Source organism: Aspergillus sydowii (assembly GCF_001890705.1).
Source record: "Aspergillus sydowii CBS 593.65 unplaced genomic scaffold ASPSYscaffold_3, whole genome shotgun sequence".
In the NCBI taxonomy this organism is placed as follows: domain Eukaryota; kingdom Fungi; phylum Ascomycota; class Eurotiomycetes; order Eurotiales; family Aspergillaceae; genus Aspergillus; species Aspergillus sydowii.
Window position 1 is genome coordinate 3,175,169 of NW_024467861.1, and position 21,389 is coordinate 3,196,557.

General features: G+C 52.9%; 2 protein-coding genes across 2 annotated transcripts; one reads left to right on the forward strand and one right to left on the reverse strand.

Moving 5' to 3' along the window:
• The first annotated feature begins 784 nt into the window (after positions 1 to 784).
• Positions 785 to 2,549, forward strand: ASPSYDRAFT_43450 (FAD-binding oxidoreductase). Its single transcript, XM_040846654.1, has 3 exons — positions 785 to 956; positions 1,013 to 2,156; positions 2,219 to 2,549. Exons 1-3 carry the CDS (start codon positions 819 to 821, stop codon positions 2,332 to 2,334), a joined length of 1,398 nt encoding a protein of 465 aa, XP_040705341.1. The 5' UTR covers positions 785 to 818; the 3' UTR covers positions 2,335 to 2,549.
• Positions 2,550 to 4,847: 2,298 nt separating this feature from the next.
• Positions 4,848 to 20,935, reverse strand: ASPSYDRAFT_88078 (uncharacterized protein; the record flags this gene model as incomplete). Its single annotated transcript, XM_040851958.1, has 3 exons — positions 4,848 to 8,390; positions 8,453 to 14,941; positions 14,993 to 20,935. The coding sequence occupies 3 exons, from the start codon at positions 20,933 to 20,935 to the stop codon at positions 4,848 to 4,850; spliced, it is 15,975 nt and encodes a 5,324-aa protein (XP_040705342.1).
• Positions 20,936 to 21,389: the final 454 nt, after the last annotated feature.

A 21,389-nucleotide genomic window follows, 5' to 3' on the forward strand; every position in this document is an offset into this window, starting at 1 on the left:
GTGGTCATACCACGCCCGAACCATGGGACGACCAGCCACTTTAATCAGCAGCTCGCGTTTTATGCGCGGGGTACTTCGGGTAATATCATGCTCTAGGCTGAGTTAGGTAGCTTTCGCGCCGTAACCCCTCAGTTCGATAAAGCTCTCTTGCTGCTGTAACCCTACTGTGGTTTGAACGCCAATTCACCAACAGTGGATTCGATATAACACCCGCGGACTTATCATTTGGAGTGAGGAGCTACAGGCGATAGTGATACAGCAGTAGGATACTCCTCCTCGTTCATTGGTATCACCAAGCAGTTAATGTCCACTCAAATCTAAAAGGGTAGGGATATCCCGTAGAAGCAGCATAGCAAGATCCATGAAAATACACACAACAGCTCACTACGAGGTTTATCGTACTATATAGATTCAGAAAGTATGAAAAGAATTCAAACATATGTTCTCCTATCTTAGATGGAATAACACAATGGACAAATAGTACGTGATAATATGTTTTTTTTCTCTCAAGATGATACCGCAAGGCTAAGCAAAGAAAAATCAAATCAATTACAATCATCAAGGTACAGTATTAAATCGAAAGGCGGCCAGGTGTCCAGGAATCTAATCTGGTCACAGCATGACAGCGTGGCTAACTCCATCCATGGAATGACCCTGTAGATTTGCCCAATTTGGACACTTTACTACGACTGAGATATCACACCACACTTAACAATCTGTTCACTCGAGATTAAAAGAGACTGATCCCGTGTATTCATTTTACTCCATGTACCTCTTCGTAAACCAAAGGTCGACAATCAAAGGTCATTTCCTATACGATGACTTTCCTCTCGTACGAGCACGCCCTCCAGTTAAAGGAGGACCTAAAAGGAACTCGCGCAGAGGTCCTCACATATGAATCCGAAGAGTACGCAAAGAGCATCCAGCGATGGAGCGACACATGCGAAAAGGAAGCTGTGCGTGCCAGTTTTCCCAATTAAACAGCAACCAAACGCATTAACTGGGTCTCCAGGGCGCTATCGTCCGAGTTACGTCTACATCCGAGGTGTCCATCGTCATCAAGTTCGCGCGAAAACATCATGTCAAGTTCGTTGTTGAGGCCGGCGGACACTCTACGACCGGGGCTTCCGCTTCCCATGGTGGTATCGTTATCAGCATGACTACTATGCGAAAGGTGATTACCGACCCGGCGTCACATACCGTCGGCGTCCAGGGAGGTGCTACATGGGAGGATGTGAACAAATCCGCTGCGCCGTACGGACTCGCGGTCGTGGGACCAACTGCTGATCAGACTGGCGTGGGCGGGTCGACGCTGGGAGGCGGATATGGCTGGCTGACCGGGCAGTATGGGCTGATCATCGACCAGCTCCTCAGCGTGAAAATGGTCCTAGCAGATGGAAGTATTGTAGAGGCCTCTCAAGAGAGTGAGGCCGACTTGTTCTGGGCCGTCAGGGGAGCAGGACAGGCATTTGGCGTGGCTACGGAGTTTGTCTTTCGTGCGCACTCGATACGCCCCAGTATGTTCGGCGGAACTATTTCTTTCACTGTCGACAAGCTGCCGCAGGTCGTTCGCTTCGCCAAACAGTTCCATGAGAGACAGGATCCAAGGAGCGGGCTTCTCTTTGGCTTCAGAGCCCATCCTTCGGTCCAACGCACGGCAGTTGTGGTGATCCTCTTCTACTGTGGAACTCGTGCTGAGGGCGAATCTTTCTTTGAGGATCTCCTTTCCGTCGATGCGGCCGAGCGAAAGATAGACATGATGTCTTATGCAGATATCCAGGGCCTGTGCAATATTGAGCCTATCTCGCACGGCCGCAAGAACATTGATGGCACGGCTGTGTCGTTCCCACTTCCTATGGAGCGGTATCTTGCCATCTTTGACCATTTTGACCACATCCTAGCCTCATACCCAGAAGCAAACAGCAGTGAAATCATGTTCGAGTTGCTACCGTATGCAAAAGCTGGGGCAGTTCCTCTCGACGCGACAGCAGCCACGAATCGGGGGCCTTACTACGATGTTGGCTTAATATTGTGCTGGAGCAATCCTGAGCTGGATAGGAGGATTTCCACGCTTAAGCACGGCCTTGTGGACAATCTCACGCCAGAGGCAAGTGCTAGGAGCGAGGTATATGCCGAGAGACACCCAAACTACGCTGGTAAGTATTTAATTGTTGCACATAATTCTTACTACTCCATGATCTGCATCTAAGACCACCAGGACACGATGTCCATGCGAGTCGATTATTCCGTGGCAATCTCGACCGACTCCGTGCCCTGAAGAAGAGGTATGACCCGGAAAACATCTTTCGGCATTGGCATGATCTCCTTCGATAGTGCTGGCGGTCTATCAATGTAGTCCCGACGGTACAGTATCAGGCATGCAAAGCACAAAGTTTAAGCGACGCATAATAAAGGAATCATTTCGATGACTGGTTTTACAAATAGCTGTAGACGCTTTCTTATGTTCTCATCAACCTGTAGTTCTCGGGACATTAATTCTATTCTGTCGGTTGATTTAGATTAGGAAACCCCAACCATGGATCACATCCTTGAGGTGATGATATCACCATAGGCGGCAGTACAACATATTATCTTGTACATTAGTATATGACTATTGGGTCAGAAAACGCTGAAATTTATATGGTAAGTCTTTTGCTGCAATGGCAAAAACATCGACCCTGTCACCGCGGCCACGCCACAGGATGCCCCTATTTCGCACTGCTTCGAACACCAATCGAAGGGTCATCCGAGCATCAGCAGATCCTTGTCACGACTCTCACAATGGGCGGGACGAGTCAGACTAGTACAGTGGAGTGACCGGCACAGCGAGCTATGAATTAAGAATCATTCACTTTTACATGCCCCAGGCGCAAGGGGCGGGTCGCCAGCATAATCATCTATCAGGGAGTATAACTCTTTGTATATGTTTAAGCTTTAAGCTTAATCTTACTAAATTCTAATATCTACTAGGTCACTACTAGGTCAAGTTTCCACTAAGCTTTATCCTGTATAAATGAATCCTTTTATAATATTATCTAGATAGATCTTTTACCGAAGCTTTCAGGTATATATGAAAAGGATAGTAATTAGTATACTCTTGCTTGACTAATATAAAGATCAGAGCCTGTCTATATAGCTCAAGATATTAATAAAAGGCAGCGTCTTAAAAGTTTCTTAGCTAATTAATTTTAAAATACGAATAGAGAACTTGAGACTATCTATATAGTTATCATACAAAAGGAGAATGGAATAACCCCTGTCAAGGCCCAGAAAAAGGCAAAAGAGACTAGGAACAAGCCTGAGAAGGAGAAAAAGCCTACCCTGAAGATCAAAAGAGAGCCAGGAGTACAAAAGAAGTGTTCATTGTCAGTTGCTTCCATCAAGCCAGGACCAGAGAAAATGCCGGTCATTAATAAGGAAAAGGAGGAACCTGAGTCTCTATTTGGTTTCCTGGAACCCCAACCGATCCTTACTCCGGAGATTCGATTACGCAGGCACCTACAACTTTTCACCATCCTTGGATGCTGGATCGCCATCGTGCTCCTCTGTTTGCTTGAAGGGTTGAGATGAGCCGGAACAGTTGGACAAGCGACGAGATAGATTTCCGGTGACTTCAAAAAGTCTTAATTCCAGCAACAAATGGGCGTACCAGTCGATATCCATTACTTATCTTAGACGGCCACGACAGTCCTATTACTCAGGAAATATGTGGCGAGTCCTGATCCTCTAAAAACATCAGGAATATGCAGGTTTCAATTATTGGTCACAACTGACAATCAGCGTGAATGCCGGCCTCGTGATCCAGCAACCTCTGCACCACCTTTTTCATAGCCACTGTCTCATACGTCCGGGCGTGCATTGCAGTAGTCTCCACCCTGGGAATTGACGTCGGCATCTCGATCTAAGAGCATCTGCACGACCTTTTCATGGCCTCCGTATGAGGCGGCCTGGCGTGCAATTGTCCACCTTGAGCATTCACGGTTTCCGATAACACCGGGTCCCTAGTGTCCATCTGTCGTGTGCAAAAATCAGTGTGGACGTGTGGCTTGGCATTTGATTTTCTGCGATCTCTATATTATAACTTATTCTATAAAACCTTAGAATAATTCCTTTTTTATAGAAGTAGTAGATTCTATATATCTTTCTATAATATATATCAAATTCTTAAATAAAAATATAAAGTGGTTAGTATTTTATTATACTTTAAATATAAAAGCCTGATTCTTAAAACAACTTAATGTGATTATATATTTTTATATTTTAGCATGTTTTTTTTAATATATTATTAAGTTATTATAAAACAGGCCTATATTTAGTTATTTTAGTTTAAAAAGCTAATAAATAAAAAAAAATTAGTACTTTTTATATTATATATCACTTTGATTATATATAGAAATCAGTGGTTGGGCCTAAAACTGATATAGATCCGTAGATGGCAGAAATCAAGAAGAAACGCGAGCACGGCCGCACCAAATCATGCACACGACAGATATAGAACGTCTTTTAACCCCTCCTGGTACATACGACCACAGGGTGTGGAAAACAGGGCTTCCCGTCCGCTCAGCCGTACTTAAGCCACACGCCGGCTGGTTAGTAGTATGGTGGATGACCACATGCGAATCCCAGCTGTTGTATGTTTTTCGTTCTTTTTCCTTTTTATTTTCTTTTTTTTATCAACACCTATTAAGCTGTTTCTGAAGTAACCATAGTAACTCAGAGAGGGTTGGCTCCATGAGGTAGATGAGGCAAATACGGAATACGGGACAAGGCTGTGTGTTGCACCGGCAGAGGGAAGAGGGAGTATACTGTAAAATCACATTATGCTAGTTTCGTAAAGCTAGTTATGACTAGAGATCAGACGGCACTGTAGCTTGGCTAATGGCAACCCCACCCTGTGTAAGTATATCCAGAGAATAATCTGGGAACGTTGCGAAGAGCTGAATAGTATGAGCAAGATCATCTGCTATTTTATCCGCCACTGCCTCCGCGATTCCCTCGGCGGGGAAAGTCATGTACAAGTCCAGAGAGCTGGAACGCTCTATAGAGATGATACCGACCTGGCCTGGCACTGGCGTCGAATTAGCCCAGCTGGCACTCGAGGTAGATTGAATGCCGTTAATTGCAATACTGCCAATAGCCTGAGCAGCCTGGTGGTGAACGATACAGCCCAACCTTGTGTCCTCGGGCCAGCTGGTGCATTTGCTGGCGATGTGCTTCATGGACACGTAGTCGTGGGGGATGGTCGCTAGCTGTTGGGCCTGGACATGGCGTAGGAAATCAGCGATCGTATAAGTCTGGTCGATTGAGATTCGGATGGGCAGAAAGTTGATGCATGGTCCGAGGACCGTTTCCATGCCCGGCAGAGGGCATCCCCGTCCGTGAACCACCTGGCCCAGTATAATCTCCGACAGTGCGGAATGTCGGGAGAGAACCCATGCAATGGACGCCTTGACCAGAGTGGCTACCGTGATATCAGGCAATCGGGGATGTTGGTCGATTTCACGGCGGATTGTGAGGGGTGTCGTATCACTCCCCGAAGAGCTGGGGACAGAAGTGATGCGCAACGGGTCTGTACTCTCTTCTGACGTATTCTGAAGATAGCCTTTCCAGAAGGAGAGCGGCTTGGAATGGTCATCTCCGAGACGATTATAGACCACCTCGCGGAACTGGGTTGTCTGCTGAAGCTGCTTATCCTCGTAGGCTGCAGCAATGGCCTGCCACAGGAATGGGAGGGAGGATCCGTCATACTGTGCATGGGACAGGCGAACGATGAAAGCCCATTCTGGACGAGTGCTGCTGGTAACAACCGTAAAACTGACGAGAAGCTCCCCTTGTTTTGTGGTGGCTTCAAGTTTCTCCTTGGATCTTTCCGCCACGTAGGCCTCTGGATTATCGCACTCGACGAAATGGAATTCAGGGTCCACTTGGTGTAGGATCACTTGAAGCACTCGTTCATCTGCACTGACGAAGATAGACCGCAGAATGCTGTAGTGAGACATGACCTTTGCACAGGCCCGATATAGTTGGGCCATGTCTAGGGCAGAAGGGAACACTTCCGCCATGGAAACCAGAGACGACCGAGTCGTGTAGAATGATTGAAACTCCAAGGTGGGCAGAATATCCGCAACATTGTCTTGGGTGTAGGGGTGATCTCTGTCAAAGTATGAAGCCAGCACTTCTTGTCGTTCTTCCTCTGTGACAAGGGACAGAGGCTCATAGGACCTGGCAGCTGCCGACCCTTCTTCTTCACCAGAAGTGGCAATGATAGCCCACTCAGCGATCGTTGGATGGCGAAGGATATCGTGCGAACTGATAGCCAGACCTGCTGCGCGGGCCCTGGCGGCGATCTTCATGGCGATGATGGAGTCGCCTCCAAGTAGGAAAAAGCTGTCATCTGCACTCACGGACTCCGCTGGTATGTCTAGGACAGTGGTGAGGATTTGGTGGAATTTGCTCTCTGCTCCTCCTCCCACGGGCCGTTTATTCTGTTGGTTCCGGGAATATGTCTGCCAATCCGCAGCTGGGACGGCGCGAATATGTTCACGCAGTCGCGACCGGTCTGTCTTCCCTGAGCTGGACAAGGGAATGTGCGAGATCGGGACGATTATGTCGGGCACCATGAAACCGGGCAGCAGCCCCCGAAGTTCTTGAAGCGCTGTGGCTGCGGTGGTATGAAACTCCGCAGATGGGCCAAGGAGCGCGTTGGCTGACCCATTTCCAGGGCAGTCAAGGGCAAGTCCGATCTCGTGTACGCCGCTGGATACATAGGCCACCAGGCGAGGGACCATCGAAGATCTTCGGGAAGACGAGTCCGCAGAGGCTGCAGCCCAGGGCAGCATGACCTGGTCGACCACAACCTCCTTTGCTCCCTGGAAGCATCGCCATGTGTGGTGCTCGATGTCGGCGAGCTCGACCCGCTGCCCATGCACTTTAATTTGCCGATCCTTGCGGCCCTCGAACAGGATAATGCCGGTTTCCGTGTCGTATCGGACGAGATCGCCTGTCTTGTAAAGTCTATCATGCCCCCCTCCATCTGGATAGCGTCCCCGCAGCCAGCCCGGGGGCTCAATGAACGCCTCAAGGGACCTTTCCGGCTCATTCAAGTACCCTTGGCCCACGGCAGGGCCATTCAGAAGTAGCTCACCCACAGCCCCGATTGGCAGAAGGGTATTGTGATCGTGCGGATCGACTACCCAGCAGTGGATGCCTAAACCACGGCCTATAGAACGGGCATCGTCGCCGGCGACCAAGGTAGATGTCGCTGTATTGATTACCGCGCACTCTGTGGGTCCGTAAGCGTTAATGAGGCGGCACCTGTCAGCCCACTGTGTAATGTGAGAGGTAGTCATCGGTTCTCCTTGGAGTACGAGTGTCTCTATCCAGTGTGACTGGTTCGGATCCAGTGCACTGACCAACGATGGTGTCAGGTAAGCATGTGAAACTGAGAACGGGCAGGCGCCTTTGACGAGCATGTCGCTCTTCTCAGTCTCCGTAATGGTGCAGATTGTCGCTCCGGCCATCAGCGTGGTGAGGATTTCCATCATGGACACGTCGAAGGAGTACGAAGAAATCTGCAAGACCCGAGATGTGCGGTCTAGCCCGAAGGCCCGAATATGGTTCTCCGCTGCGTGGCAGTAGGAAGAATGGGAGACCATGACACCCTTGGGTGTACCTGTAGTTCCTGAAGTGAAGAGAATATATGCTGGTTGAGACGGGAGAGCTGCTCGGCCAGTTGTCTTCTTGTCCTGCTCAATTTCACCTCCGTGATGATTGAGCGTGGCATTCCCAATCTCAAGTATATCGCTCGCAAGATTTCTGCTAAGGGACGCTTGATCTGGAGACGACAGGACCAGAGTAGCGTTCACCCGTTTGCAGGTATCCTTGAGCCTGGAAACTGGCTGAGTAGGGTCGAGTGGCACGATGGTTCCTCCGGCCTTGAGAACCGATATGATAGCAACAGGAACCCAGCGTGACTTTTCAAAGCAGAGTGGGATACACTGCCCTTTATACACGCCGCGTACCCTAAGGGATGCCGCTATTTGAGTTGCCAGTTGGTCAAGCTCTTTGTAAGTAAAACTACCGTCTGATCCGGAGACTGCAGTGTGCGCTGGAAGTTCCTGCGCGCGTATTTCGATGACCTCATGTACCATGGTCTCTGGAGGAGTAGGCAGGCGCGCATTCCAGCAAAGTAAACGGTCTTGATCGCGAGTGGTAAGAAGTTCAGGGTCATGAACATTACCGCCACGGCCTTGGAGCAATGACGAAACAGCGAGGTTGAAATATTCGGAAAGCTGCAAGGCAAATGTGGGAGATACACTCGATGGACAGTAGCTCATGGACACCCGGGCGCAACCATCTTGCTGCAGGAGAATGTAGACGGTGACGTCTTGCTACTCGTACACATGGGAATTAACCGTGGGGAAAAAGTAGGAGGTTACTAAAAGAAACTTACCGAAATAGGGTCCATTCCACTAACTGGTGCCAGGGAAAGGGAGTGCGTCTTTTCCTGGCTTGACGGAGGTTCGTATTGAACATTGATCGCGGTTGAAGTGAGTTCTTCCATGGGGACCCCAGCCGCTCGTGCTATTTCTATGAGTGGGAAAGCCTGATAGGAGAGGACGTGGGAGAAATCCTCCTGTAAGCAGAGCGCAACCTCATCCATGGTCAACCCCCCGTCCATGCGTATCCGGCATACGGACATGTTGGAGAACTGCCCGATGGCCCCATCGATGCCATCCACAGGCACCAGTCGTCCTGAGGTAAGAGTACCGAAGCGCACATCGTCAGACCTGGTGAAAGCCCGGAGAGTGAGGGCCCATGCGAAGTATAGCAGGCTGGAGGCGGTCCAATCGGTTCCACGGCAGAAGGAGTCAATCTCAGACCCAGAATTAGAAAGGGAGATATCCAGCTGTTGCAAGGTGCCTGTAGTCTGGTCATCAGGTTGGCGCCTTTCGAGTGGCAGTCGACATGGCTCAACATCCGCGAGGTAGTTCTGCCAGTATTTGTAGGCAGGACCGGACAACTGTTTCTGAGATAATGCGACATAATTCTGGTACGCATCACTCTGCGCGCCTGATGGCAATGCGGAATCGTAAGCCTGGCAGAGACTGCTCTCTAGAATCGCCATGGACATTGCATCAATCACCACGTGGCTGATATCCAGCCGGGCGTAAACCTCGCCAGTGTCGGTGGTGCAGACGGTGAGCTGATGGGGATTCGTTTCCCCGTCCAGCTGGCTAACTGTCGGAGACAGCCTCGTAAGGACAGTAGGGACCTTGTCGGAGTGGTCTGCAGCGGGGATATTCCGGATCAAATTGACGCGCGGTCGAATTTGTCGAAAGACGACCTGCTCGAACTGCCCGTCATTTGATAGGTCTTGTTGGAACGCGGTTCGAAGAGCTGGGTGGCGAGCCACGACCTGATTCCATGCGGTAACTAATCGATCCAGATCGACTGTAGGGCTAGCGGGATTGTGACAAGCATTATCCCGTATCCTCCATATGAAATGGGGGGCATAGCTGGAGTGGTCTCTTATCTGACTCAACAGAATCCCTCTTTGTGCTGGGGTACAAGGCAAGATTACTTCAACGTTGGGCGAGGGACGTATACCTTGCTGAGGATCTTGAGCAAACCGCTGGGCAACCTGCAAGATCGTGCGGTAATGGAAGAGATCGGCCACCGAGTGGTCGATTCCCACGGCGCGCGCCTGGGTTGTCGCCTGCAGAGCAGAGATGGAATCACCGCCCAAGCGGAAAAAGCTGTCGTCTACCCCGATCTCGAAAGCTGGGAGACCGAGGGCCCGGGCCCAGATGCGCTGCAGCGTGCGCTCTGCCTCTGTCGACACAGAACGCTTCTTGGTGCCTGTCGGAGAAAAGACGGCCATATCCTGACATGTGATGCCCGAGACAGCCTCCTGCAACTGTTTTCTGTCCAATTTCCCTCCGATTGTTTGCGGCATCCGGCGAAGTGGAATAATCGCACTTGGAAGCATGTAGCTCGGTAGTGCGTCTTCGAGGTACCGTTGTGCCTTGGACGAGGTACTAGCAAAGCCAGGCGGTTCAATCACGGCCAGCGGCGGTATTGATGAAGGTGAGGTCTGGGCAGCACTCTCTGCGTGCTCGGGGACAATGAATACTACCAAATAAGGGGTTTGCGTGGCTCCAGTAGGTGTCACGATCAAGGCCACCACGTCATTCAAGGTGCCTCGGAAAGCCTGTTGCACCTGTTCTTCGACTTCCCCAAGTTCAAAGCGCTGGCCCCGGAGCTTGACCTGACAGTCTCTCCGTCCGACGAAAGAAAGAGATCCGTCGCCTTCATACCGCACCAGGTCCCCAGTGCGGTAGACCTTCGAGCTGGTCGGGTGGCTGGTTGATCCAAACGATCTCAACCAGGATGGGCAGGGGATAAACGCAGCGGCCGTTTGCTGCGGACTATTCAAGTAGCCCCGTCCGACTAATGGGCCTTGTAACAAGAGTTCACCAACTGCGCCGATAGGAACCGGCCGATTGGGATCCGCCGGATCAGCCACCCAGGCGGCACCGGCAATAGGGTATCCAATATTGGCAGCTTGAGACGGGATGTGAACCCTGGGTTGCACGGTGTATACAACAGTACATTCAGCCGGTCCGTAGGTGTTGATCAGGTGCACACGGTCTGCCCATTGGACAACATCACTCGCGCGGACAGGCTCACCGATCAGACTGACTGTGCGTATTGGGCCAAGGTCGGCTGGTGTCAACGCACGCAAGAGGGATGGAGTTAATATGGTATGGGATGGTTGGAGGGTGTCGACGGCGTTGGCGAGTCCTTCCCTGCGCTCGGATTCGCTAAGGATACAGACACAAGCCCCAGCAAACAGCGTGCCCAGTATCTCGAGGATACTGACGTCGAATGCGTATGAGGCAAAATGCAGGACGCGGGAATGGGCATCAAGTCCCACGGTGCGATTATATGACAGCGCCATCGTCGCAAAGGCGCCGTTTTCGACAATGGCTCCTTTGGGTTTCCCGGTCGAACCAGATGTAAACACTGCATATAATGCGTGGTGAGGGTTATTTTCTAAAGACTTCCTCTGGCAGGTCGGATGTGTACGTGTTGAGCCATTTGCTTTTCCAACAACGATCACCTGGTCGACCAACGTCCTCGCAACCTGCTGGCGTGACTCTGAAGTGATTATTATAGGCGCTCGAATCTCGTCACAGATGGTGCGGAGTCGTCCCAATGGGTAAGAGGTGTCCAATAATACAAATGCCGCGCCAACCTTCAGGGCTGCCATCGCAGCCACCACGACCCATTGAGATCGGTCAAGATAGCTGGGAAGAAACATTTCCGGGCCAATACCATGGGATTCTAGACCGTCCGCAAGGTCAGTAGCCAAGTCATCCAGCTCCTGGTAGGTTAGACTGCCGTCCCAAGCACATACAGCAGGGGCAAAAGGCTGGGATATGCAGTGCTGGTCGATCACTTCAGATACCGTGGCTGGGACGAGAGGTCGGACATCCGCGTTCCAAGCCTGGAGCTGCTGCATATCCTGCGGGTTGACTGCCATGACCTCCCGTAAGAACGCGTCGGGTTTGGTGTACACCTGTTCCAGCAGGAAAGCAAACTGGTCCAACATGCGCTGCATCTGCCAGTCTGGAATAACCGCGTCATCAAAGGCGCCTTCAACGGTCACCGACCCGGGCCTCAAGGACACAGTCAGCTGCAGGGCATAGGTACTGAACGCCCCGTCCGCAAACGTGGTATCCACAGGCTCCATGATGTCGAGCCCGGCAACCATGCTTTCAACCTCTTCTCGCCCTTCAATATTGAGCAGGGTCTGGAAGGAACACGCGCGTGAGGCGTTAGTGCCCAACGCGGCGATTGCGGGGAGTCCGACTTGCTCAAATGGAGCCATGTGGGCAATCTTTTGCTGTAAGCTCTGTAGGGCTTGTACAACAGTAGTAGCAGGATCAATGACCACACGCAGTGGAACTGTGGCGATTGTCGGTGCACTTATGGCTTCGACACCCTTGACGGGGGCCGTCCTTCCGGTTGATACCATGCCAAAGGTTACGTCTTGCTTTCCCTGGTACTGTGCTTGTACGAGAGCCCATGCTAGCCGAATGGCGGTGCTGCGAGTCACGGAAGACTCGAACGGACCGGTTTGCAGCGAGCATCGCTTCACTTGTAGGGCTCGGGGTCGGAATGACGGGGCTGGCAATGCAGGGAACGGCTCGGCGTCGACGCCCTCGAACTGATCTTGCCAATATTCGAGCGCTGCGTCGTTCTGCGTTAGGGCGTACTGCACGAAATTCTGAAAGGGGATCGATTGTGTTTTGGATGAATCGTCCTGATAGGCTAACTGAGCCCGTAGGAGGAGCAGCGGTAACGACCACGCATCGTAGGCAGCATGGTGGATTGTCAGCATGAGATCAGCTGATGGAGGTACCTTATCGGATGTAGGAAGAACTTTAAAGTGTACAAGTGGCTTTCCAAAGGGAAGCCCCTGGCTTATTTCCTCATCACCCTGCTGGTCTGCAGCTGTCCAATTCAATATCTGGTTGCGTACGACCACCTGAACAAACCCAAGCCCAACGGTTTCAATGATTCGGGTGCGTAGAATAGGATTACCAGTGGCGACATTCTCCCAGGCGGTTTTTAATCTATCCAAATCAACCTGCGCGGATAATCGTAGCCGATGGTGAGCTACATAGGCTCCCGGTCTCTCAGCCGTCAAGACAGCGAGTCCACTCTGCAACGCCGTGCAGGGGATGATATCTTCAATATCTTCCTCAGCTATACCGCACTGCGAGATTGCTCCCTCTCGAGCTTCCGCTTGGTGTTCCTCTGGGATCAGCGAGAGCGGCGCAATCTCGGTCACGCCAGGGCCATTATTAGTCCGGCTGGAAGCGGAAAGGAGCTCGGCCATAGCATGCAGTTGGGGGCTCATAAAAACTTCTGGAACCGTGAGATCAAACCCAGCACTACATGCGGCAGACGCCAGCTTCATGGCGGCAATCGAATCACCTCCTAGCTGGAAGAAATTGTCCTTGGGGCCGAGTTTCCCTGCTGGGCAGTCTAGAACCTGAGACCATAGACCTTGTAGCAAACGCTCCTCTTTGGTCAGGTCCTCAGGGCGCCAGGTTTCTCGCGCTTGATGAGCGTTCTCCAGCATAACCTGAAGTGCCTTTGCGGCTTCTTGGTAGATACGGTCGCGGTTCACTTTGCCATTGACCAGGCGTGGCACATGCTGTAGTGGTAGAATGGCGGCTGGGATCAAGAACGCCGGGATCTTCGCTTCCAGTCGACGTTTAGTTTCTTCAGCCGCAGCATAGAAGCTACCGTCATCAGGATCATGGGTTCCCTGCACCACCGAAGCCACCAAATACTCGGAGTTTGACCCCTCTGGAGTCACTAGCACGGCAAAAACTTCATGGCAATCCCCTGGAAAGCAACTCGCAACATGTTGCTCAACCTCCGATAGCTCAATCCGCTGTCCGCGTAGCTTAATTTGCCTATCCTTGCGTCCAAGATATTGCAGAGAGCCATCCGGGAGATATCGTACCAGATCACCCGTCTTGTACAGTCTCTCGGTTCGTGAGCCGCCGCGCAGGCGCCGCAGCCAGGACGGGCACTGGAGGAACGACGCCGCCTGTTGCTGTGGAGAATTCGCATATCCTCGTCCAAGGATAGGACCCTCTAGAAGCAATTCACCTGGCGCACCAATGGGCACAAGCGTGGCGGGATCGCCGGGATCAACCACCCACGTAACGCAGCCTGTACCCTTGCCGATATTCGCGCCCTGAAATATGAGCTTTTCCGGCCTCGGCTGCGTCGTTGCTATCACAGAGCATTCGGACGGGCCGTAGGCGTTCATGAGTTCCACATGTGGTAGCCATCGTTGCACGTCCTCAGCTGCCATTGCCTCCCCGCCCAGAACCAAGGTCTTCAAGCTGGGGAGCTCCTTTGGAGTGAGGATGCGGGCAACCGAGGGAGTTAGGAGTGTCCAGTTGACTTCATGCTCCTGAATTGCTTGCACCAGACGCCTCTCCTTGTCATCTTGCGAGGGCACGCACACACAGCCACCGGCCAAGAGCGTGGTGAAGATCTCCACTATACTGGCATCAAACGCAAAGGAAGCGAACTGTAAGGCACGGGTGCGTTCGTTGATGTGTAGGGCTTGACTATGTGCTGCTGCAGATGAACAAAAGGCCCGGTGCTCGATAACGCTTGCCTTTGGCGTCCCTGTTGTCCCTGAAGTGAAGATGGCATATGCCGCCGATTTTGGTTCGCCAGCCGGGCTTCGAACAGGAGGGTTCACCGGCGTATCCGGCTTCAGTGCTTCGACCAAGTCGTCAATGACAATCGTCCTGGATACAATAAACGCAGCAAGTGTCTCGAATTCAGCCGACGCAATGATGAAGGGGCAGTCGAAGTTCAGCTTCACCATGTCCCGCAGTCGCTCAGCAGGATGCGACGGATCTAAAAGCACGAAAGCGCCTCCTGCTTTCAGGACGGCGAGGGCTGCGACCACAACCCATCTTGATTTACCGCTGCAAATAGGCACGAACACGTCGGCCCCCACACCGTTGTCATAAAGTGTGCTGGCCCAGAATGACGCGATCCGGTCCAGTTCGCCGTATGTCAGCGAACCATCCCAGGCGGATACAGCAATGGCTTCGGGGCGAGCAAGGCTCTGCTTGAGGATGCCAAAATGAATGCACGTCCGCAATGGCGACGGTACATGGCGGTTCCATTCCAGGATCCGGGACTCGCTCTTCGTGCCGAGGGAGTCGAGGCCATTCAGAGATGTGTGCTTAGTGTGGATGAGCTGTAAAACAAATTGTTGGAACGTGTCCGTAATCAAGTCTGCCTGCTCGTCCCCGAGGGTTTGCGTCCAGTACGTGAGGTTCCCATGAACCATCTCCTCGTCGATTGTAATATTGACCGTGATGTTGTACTATGGGAGAGAAGGGTTAGCGAAGAACGACCAGGTCCGAAGATGTTTTACCTCAGTTGAATCATGCCCGCCTTCCGTTACCAAGACGGCAGGGGAGACATTATTCAGGTATGGATCCGAGTCCGGCTTCTGCACCGACATGGCCGTGTTGAACAGCGGCTGCCCAGAAAGACCCAGTGAATGCATGACCTGCGTCATGGACCAGTGCTGGTTCTCGATACTCCGCCCGTGGGTCGCTTGATCAGCCTGGAGTAGAGACAGGATCGATGAATCGCCGGTGAGAGACAGCCGGCAAACCAGCAGATTAATTAGCGGTCCAGCAATTTGGGAGGCTCCCTGCAAAGGGATATCGCGTCCAGATGTCAGGTAGCCGAAACACACGGACTCGGACCCTGTGTATGCACGGAGAACTAGACCCCACGCAACGCGCAATACACTGGACACGGTGATTCCCCATTTGTGACAGAATGGCAGCAGGCTGTTGGTAGGCCCGAGGTTCAACTGTGCTGAGTGCAGTGCGGCTGGCTTCCGGCTCTGGCCAGGGGCTGGCAGCGAGGGGAACATGCATGGGTGTAAACCAGCCAGATACTCCATCCAGTAGGGCTCGGATTTGCCCTGTCGATGGCTTAGGAGGTATTCAACGTACGAGCTGTACGGGGTGCTCTGTGTATCGTCCAACAGCCCATTGTATGCGTCCCGGAAATCAGCGAGAATGATTTGACCGGTGACTCCATCCATCAGTGTATGGTGGATGGTAAGCTGACAGGATACCCTACCATCCTGTCGAGCCTGGAGAAGCAAGCGATGCGCCGGCTTGGTAGGGTCTTGTGGATGTCCTCTGGTGTCCGCGTCGAGGTCTGTGGCGCTTTCAGCTTCAGGGAGGATGCGCACATCTGCTACTACAGATTTCAAAACAACCTGCACTGGGTTCTTATAGCCGCCGGCACCGTTGAGGAATACTGTTCTCAGAATCGAGTGACGGCTCACCACTTGCTGCCAGGCGTTTTGGACTTGCTCCATATTCACAGGCAGCGAGCTCTTACGCGACGGAAGGACTGCCCACTGTAGTCGTGACCAGTACATATCAGCGACCTTCAACTGGCTCAGCCACATTCCCAGTTGAATGGCTGTACAGGGATATATACTCTCGATGTCCGATGGGTGGACATGGCACTTTTGAGCTGTGTCTTGAAGAATGGCCTCGAGCTGTTGATCGGTCTTTAGGGACAGCAGTGGCAAGTCCGAAACTGTCAGCTGTTGCTTCTGGCTCAGCGCATGTGGCATCTCTTCTAGAGTTCGCTGACAGGTATGTCGCCATTCCCGCAGTCGATCCTGGTGCTGCATTTTCCCATGATACATAAACGTCATATTCAGTGATCCTTTCATAACGGTAGCTGACACGTCGATCAGAGCAAAACGCGGTAAGTCGGGAGGCATAGGAATCAAATCGTGGTCAGGGGCGCTCGCCAGCTGGAGAAGCGCACCTGGTCGCTCTAGCTGTTGAAAGAGGCCGGTATAATTGAAGAGAATCTCCATTGGGACATGGCCAGGACAATACTTCCCGCCGTCGGGGTGGCAGTAACGCGCTACAAAGTACGGCCATCCATTGCCCGGTATTGCCCTCCGGCTATCCTTGGTCAATCGCAGGGTCTCTGATATTTCCTGGCCCGCGTGGGCGTCAACGACCAAAGGCGCCATCGTGGTAAACCAGCCCACCGTTCTAGAAATATTGATATGCGGGTTCCAGGGCTCTCGTCCATGCGCTTCATTGAACACCGTCGGGCATGGACGGTCAGGAAATGTATTGACGAAAGAATGCAGCAGCGCAGCCTGGAGTATTTCCACGACTTTGGTGTTGAAGGTATCATTTGCGGAGCCAAGTAGGGCGTGCGTCGTTTCCGGGGAGAGACATATCGTCTCCTGAATGGCCTGGCTCCATGTGTTCTGCGCTATTTCAGGGCCCCAATAGTCTAGCGGAGCCGCCGGAATAGCCCTAGCTAACGCTGCTTGGGGATTGATAGACTTCAGAGCATACTCCCGCTGCATCCGACACCACTGTTGAAATGAAACCGAAGGCGGTTGCAAGGCACGGCCGGAGGAGAGAATGTCCTCGAAATCCTGCAACAATACACGCCACGAAACCAGATCAACGACCAGGTGATGGGCCATGAGTCCAAGTAGGTCCTGCCCCGTTTCCTCATGGATCAGGTCCACAACCAGCAGTGGCCCCTTTTCAATGTCCAGCATCCCTTGGCTGTCGCCTATAATATGCTTGAGCTCAGCCTGCGTGTCGTCGAACGGCACCCAATGTTCCCGGACGACAACGCCATTTCGGACATCCGACGTGATAAGCTGGTCCCACTGGCCGTTGTCCAGCCGGCGGAAGCGAGCTCTAAGCATCGAGTGCCGCTCGACGACAGTTCTAGTAGCCCTTCGGATCTTGGCCGTTGATACGGAGCGCGTGAGCCGCAGCAAAAACTGCTGCGTGAACCGGTCGTGGCCTTGAGGGACGTGCTCAAAGAACAGGCGCTGGACAGGGGAGAGCTCAAACGAGACATCGGTTGGATCTTCTTCGGCGTCGGCTGCGAACGACGAGTCGGCGCCTCCCAGCTCCTCGATTTTCTGCGCTATCTTGCGAACGGATGGATGCCGGAAGATATCTGCCACCGTGATAGCCCAACCAGCGGCCTGGCATCCCGAGGCAGCCTGCATGGCACTCACCGAGTCGCCCCCGAGGCGGAAAAAGCTATCTGTAACGCCAATCTCCTCGGGGTCTCTGTTCACGGTTTGTGCCCATATCCCCCGTAGTCGCTCCTCGTGGGCACTTGCTGGTTGATGCGGTTGGCCATTGGCCACTGTGCGGTAGGCCTGCATCTGTTCCCATGATAGTAGCGACGCCTGGTCACGGAGGCAACGACGATCCATTTTTCCAGATGGAGTCAGGGGTATTTGAGGAACCGGCAGCAGGACGGCTGGGACCATGAATGCCGGCAGGGCTTCGGATAGAGACTTCTCAGCCGTAGCACACGCGGCGCGAAAAGCCTCACTGGGGGCTGAGAAGATGGAGTCCTTCCCTCGTGTCTTTTCTTCACGAGATGCCTTTCCCGCTACGAAACCGACAAGCACGGCATCAGGGCGGTTCTGTGGGACGGATTCCTGCGAGCCTGAGCGCAGCATCTCCACTACGACTTGCTCTGCTCCTGGGAAGCATTCGTGGATATGATGCTCGATGTCCGCAAGCTCCAACCGCTGCCCATGCAGCTTCACTTGCGTATCCTTCCGGCCAATATATCGGAAGCTACCATCAGCGACACACTGAACCAGATCACCGGATTTGTACAGGGGAGCAGCGTCTTGGACAGGACCGAGTCTCTTTCGCCAACGAGGAGCGTCGATGAATACCTGCGCTGTTTGGGTAGGGTTCGAGATATAGCCAGCGCCCACGATCGGGCCCTCAATGAGCAGTTGTCCGGTGCTACCAAGGGGCATCAGTTTCTCGGTGTCCCCCGGGTCCACCACCCAGCCAACCCCGCCTGTAGGGAAGCCAATATTCGCGGGGTCATCCTGGAGTAGACATGGCTGGACACTGAAGACAGCGGAACATTCGGCGGGGCCGTAGGCATTGCGGACTTGTGCATATGGCGCCCAGCGAGCAACATCACTAGCTCTAACCGGCTCACCCACAAGGGCTATGGTATGCAGAGTGGGTACGGACTCGGGGTGTATGATACGCGAGACACTGGGTGTCAAGCAAGCTACGTTCACCTGGAATTGAGATATCGTCGCAGCCAGACGGCTGTGGCATTCGGCTTGCGTGGGAATGCACACGCAGCCGCCCATTATCAACGTGCTCAGATGTTCGATGATACATGAATCAAAGGCGGGCGACGCGAATTGCAAGACACGAGTCATTGGTCGGAAGTTGTACGGGGGGCCATGGGCTATCGCGCTCGCGGCGTAACCTTGATGCCTGACGACGACACCTTTGGGCGCCCCCGTGGAGCCCGATGTAAATGTAGCGTAGAGAGGGCTGAGAGGGCTTACGCTTTCTAACGGCATACTTCTATAACGGAGTGGCGTCTTAAAATCGAAATCGTCCACCAGCAAAGCGGAGGGGACGCCGAGGCCAGATGCCTTCTCAGAGAATTCCTTGCACGTTATAATCAAGGGTGCCTGGATCGTCTCACACATTTGCTGCAATCGTGATATCGGGTAGGAAGGATCTAGCAGCACAAATGCCCCTCCTGCCTTCATGACAGCCAGCATCGCCACTGGTGTCCATTTGGACTTTTGCAGGTACAAAGGCACGAATGTTCCTGGCCGTACCAAGTCCCTCGGCAGGGATTCTGCTAGGGAGGATGCCATCACGTCGAGGGTCTGGTATGAGAGGTCACCATCCCAGCTATGAATCGCTAGGGCGTCGCCCTGCGACTGCACTCTTTGCTCGATCAGAGTATGAACGCACGAATGGGACGACGCCGTGGGTGCGGTTGGAATGTTCCAGCCAAGAAGTTCCTCGTAATTTTCTGGGCTCACAGGATCAATATCGGCAAGAGAAATCTTCGGCAGCCGTTCAATCTGGTCATAGATGTGGGCAAGCTGCCCCAGAATCCGCTCGACCTGTCGGGGCTGGATGACCACCGGGTCGAACCAGGCCTCGACCTGCATATTTGTCGTGGATGGCCGGCACCGCAAAATCAGACTGTACAGGTCGTAGTTTCGCTGTATTGCGCGGCTTTGTGCAAACAGCTGTGGGACCTGGTGGGCATTCAGGGGTTCCACGGCCAACAATGTTTGAAATGCGCAAGCTGCCTCTGGTCCGGGACCTAGATGCAACAAGCTCTGCAGACCGACATGTTCATAGTGCATCCCCGCCGCCCAATCCTGTTGGGTCGCACTGAGGGCCTCGGTGATCGTGTCTTGCATGCGCAGTCGGACGCGCACAGGAACGCTGGTTAATGCTGGCCCACTGATCTCCTCGATACCAGCCATTGGGACGCCTCGACCGACATTGATGGCGCCAAATAGAACGTCCCTGGAGTCGACGTAGAAGGACTGCAGGACGGCCCACGCAAGACGTATCTTGGTGTTGACGGTAAACCCGCTGTTCAGCTCCGGGTGTATTTCCCATGCCCGCTCACGGCATGAACCTGGATGGGGGGTGTATCCCACAGACGGCAACGGAGGGTACGAGCTCATGGAACTCTTTTCGGCATCCCGGAACTTCTCCTGCCAGAACTCCTCTGCTTGGGATCGAGTATCTTGCACGTAATCAACCAGGGGTCTGAACGGATGCTTGACGAGGGAGTCCCCCTGGTACGCCTTCTCAGTTTCGCGCAGGAGCAGGGCCATCGACCAGTCATCGCAAATTGAGTGGTGGATGACGACTGTCAACACCCGTCGTGCGAGAGCGAGGTTAAAATATGCCAATGGCTCTCCTGCTTTCCAGGACACACTATCTGTGACACCAGGCACTTCGTCCTCGTCGCCGGAGTGTTCCTGCCATGCCAGAGCGCCCCGTATCACGGCCTGCAAGCATCCATTCCTGGCCGTTGACACTATCCGTGTCCGCAAGACGGGATTTGCCTCCGCTGTTTGCTCCCAGGCGGCCTGCAAGCGCTTTGGGTCAATATCCCGTGGTAGGCGGTACTCGTATTCCACGGTGTAAGCTGTCGAATCCCTGAACGTGAGGGCCATCATCCCTTCCTGAAGCGCGGTACATGCATATACGTCCTCTAGATCTTCGAGTGGACAATGGCATAGGCCTGCTACCTCCCCGAGCACGGCCATTCCTTCTTCATCATCATCACTCCTCGGGGACAGTGGTTTCTCGGCTATAGAAATGACTGTTTCTGCGGTGGAAATTTTCGGTTCGGGGGCATGCTCCAGTGCCCGTCTTGTTCTAATGTCCATGCCCTTTCCTGGTGGCTCGGGCCAGACCGTATTGGATAGACCCATAGAGTCGGCCTTTGTGAATTCAGGTTCAGTTTCCATTGTAAAAAGATAAGATTGTGTATAGTAGTAGTATTGAGTTCAATATCTCACGTGCTCGGTTCGCAAGCAAAAAAAAGGGCAAACGACTACAAGGCCACAACTTCAATTGCGGAAAGTGCTATATTAGTTATCCTTAAGTTCCAATGCCTCCATAGTGCCAAAGGTACTTCTGGATCCTGTCGCAAGTCATGATGGCAGACATCATGGGGCCATAATCTCATTGGGGCCAGGTCTGTGCCCTCGTCTACGTCCAGGTCTAGAATACCATAGTCAAACTGACTCCCCGGTATGACCATCATCACTGCTGGCCAGAGTTCTATCGCCTCGTGGGATGTTTCTGTGGGGCGCCGTTTTCGGACAGCGGATGTCAAAGCCGGTGCCAAACTCTAACCTTATTCTGGGTTATACTTGGCGTTGCTAGGACCATATCAAGGGGGTATTATACGTCAGTGCC

Coding starts and splice junctions, on each gene's coding strand:
- ASPSYDRAFT_43450 (XM_040846654.1), top strand. CDS start 819: ATGACTTTCCTCTCGTACGAGCACGCCCTCCAGTTAAAGGAGGACCTA. Junction 957..1,012: donor ACACATGCGAAAAGGAAGCT/GTGCGTGCCAGT, acceptor CTGGGTCTCCAG/GGCGCTATCGTCCGAGTTAC. Junction 2,157..2,218: donor GAGACACCCAAACTACGCTG/GTAAGTATTTAA, acceptor TAAGACCACCAG/GACACGATGTCCATGCGAGT.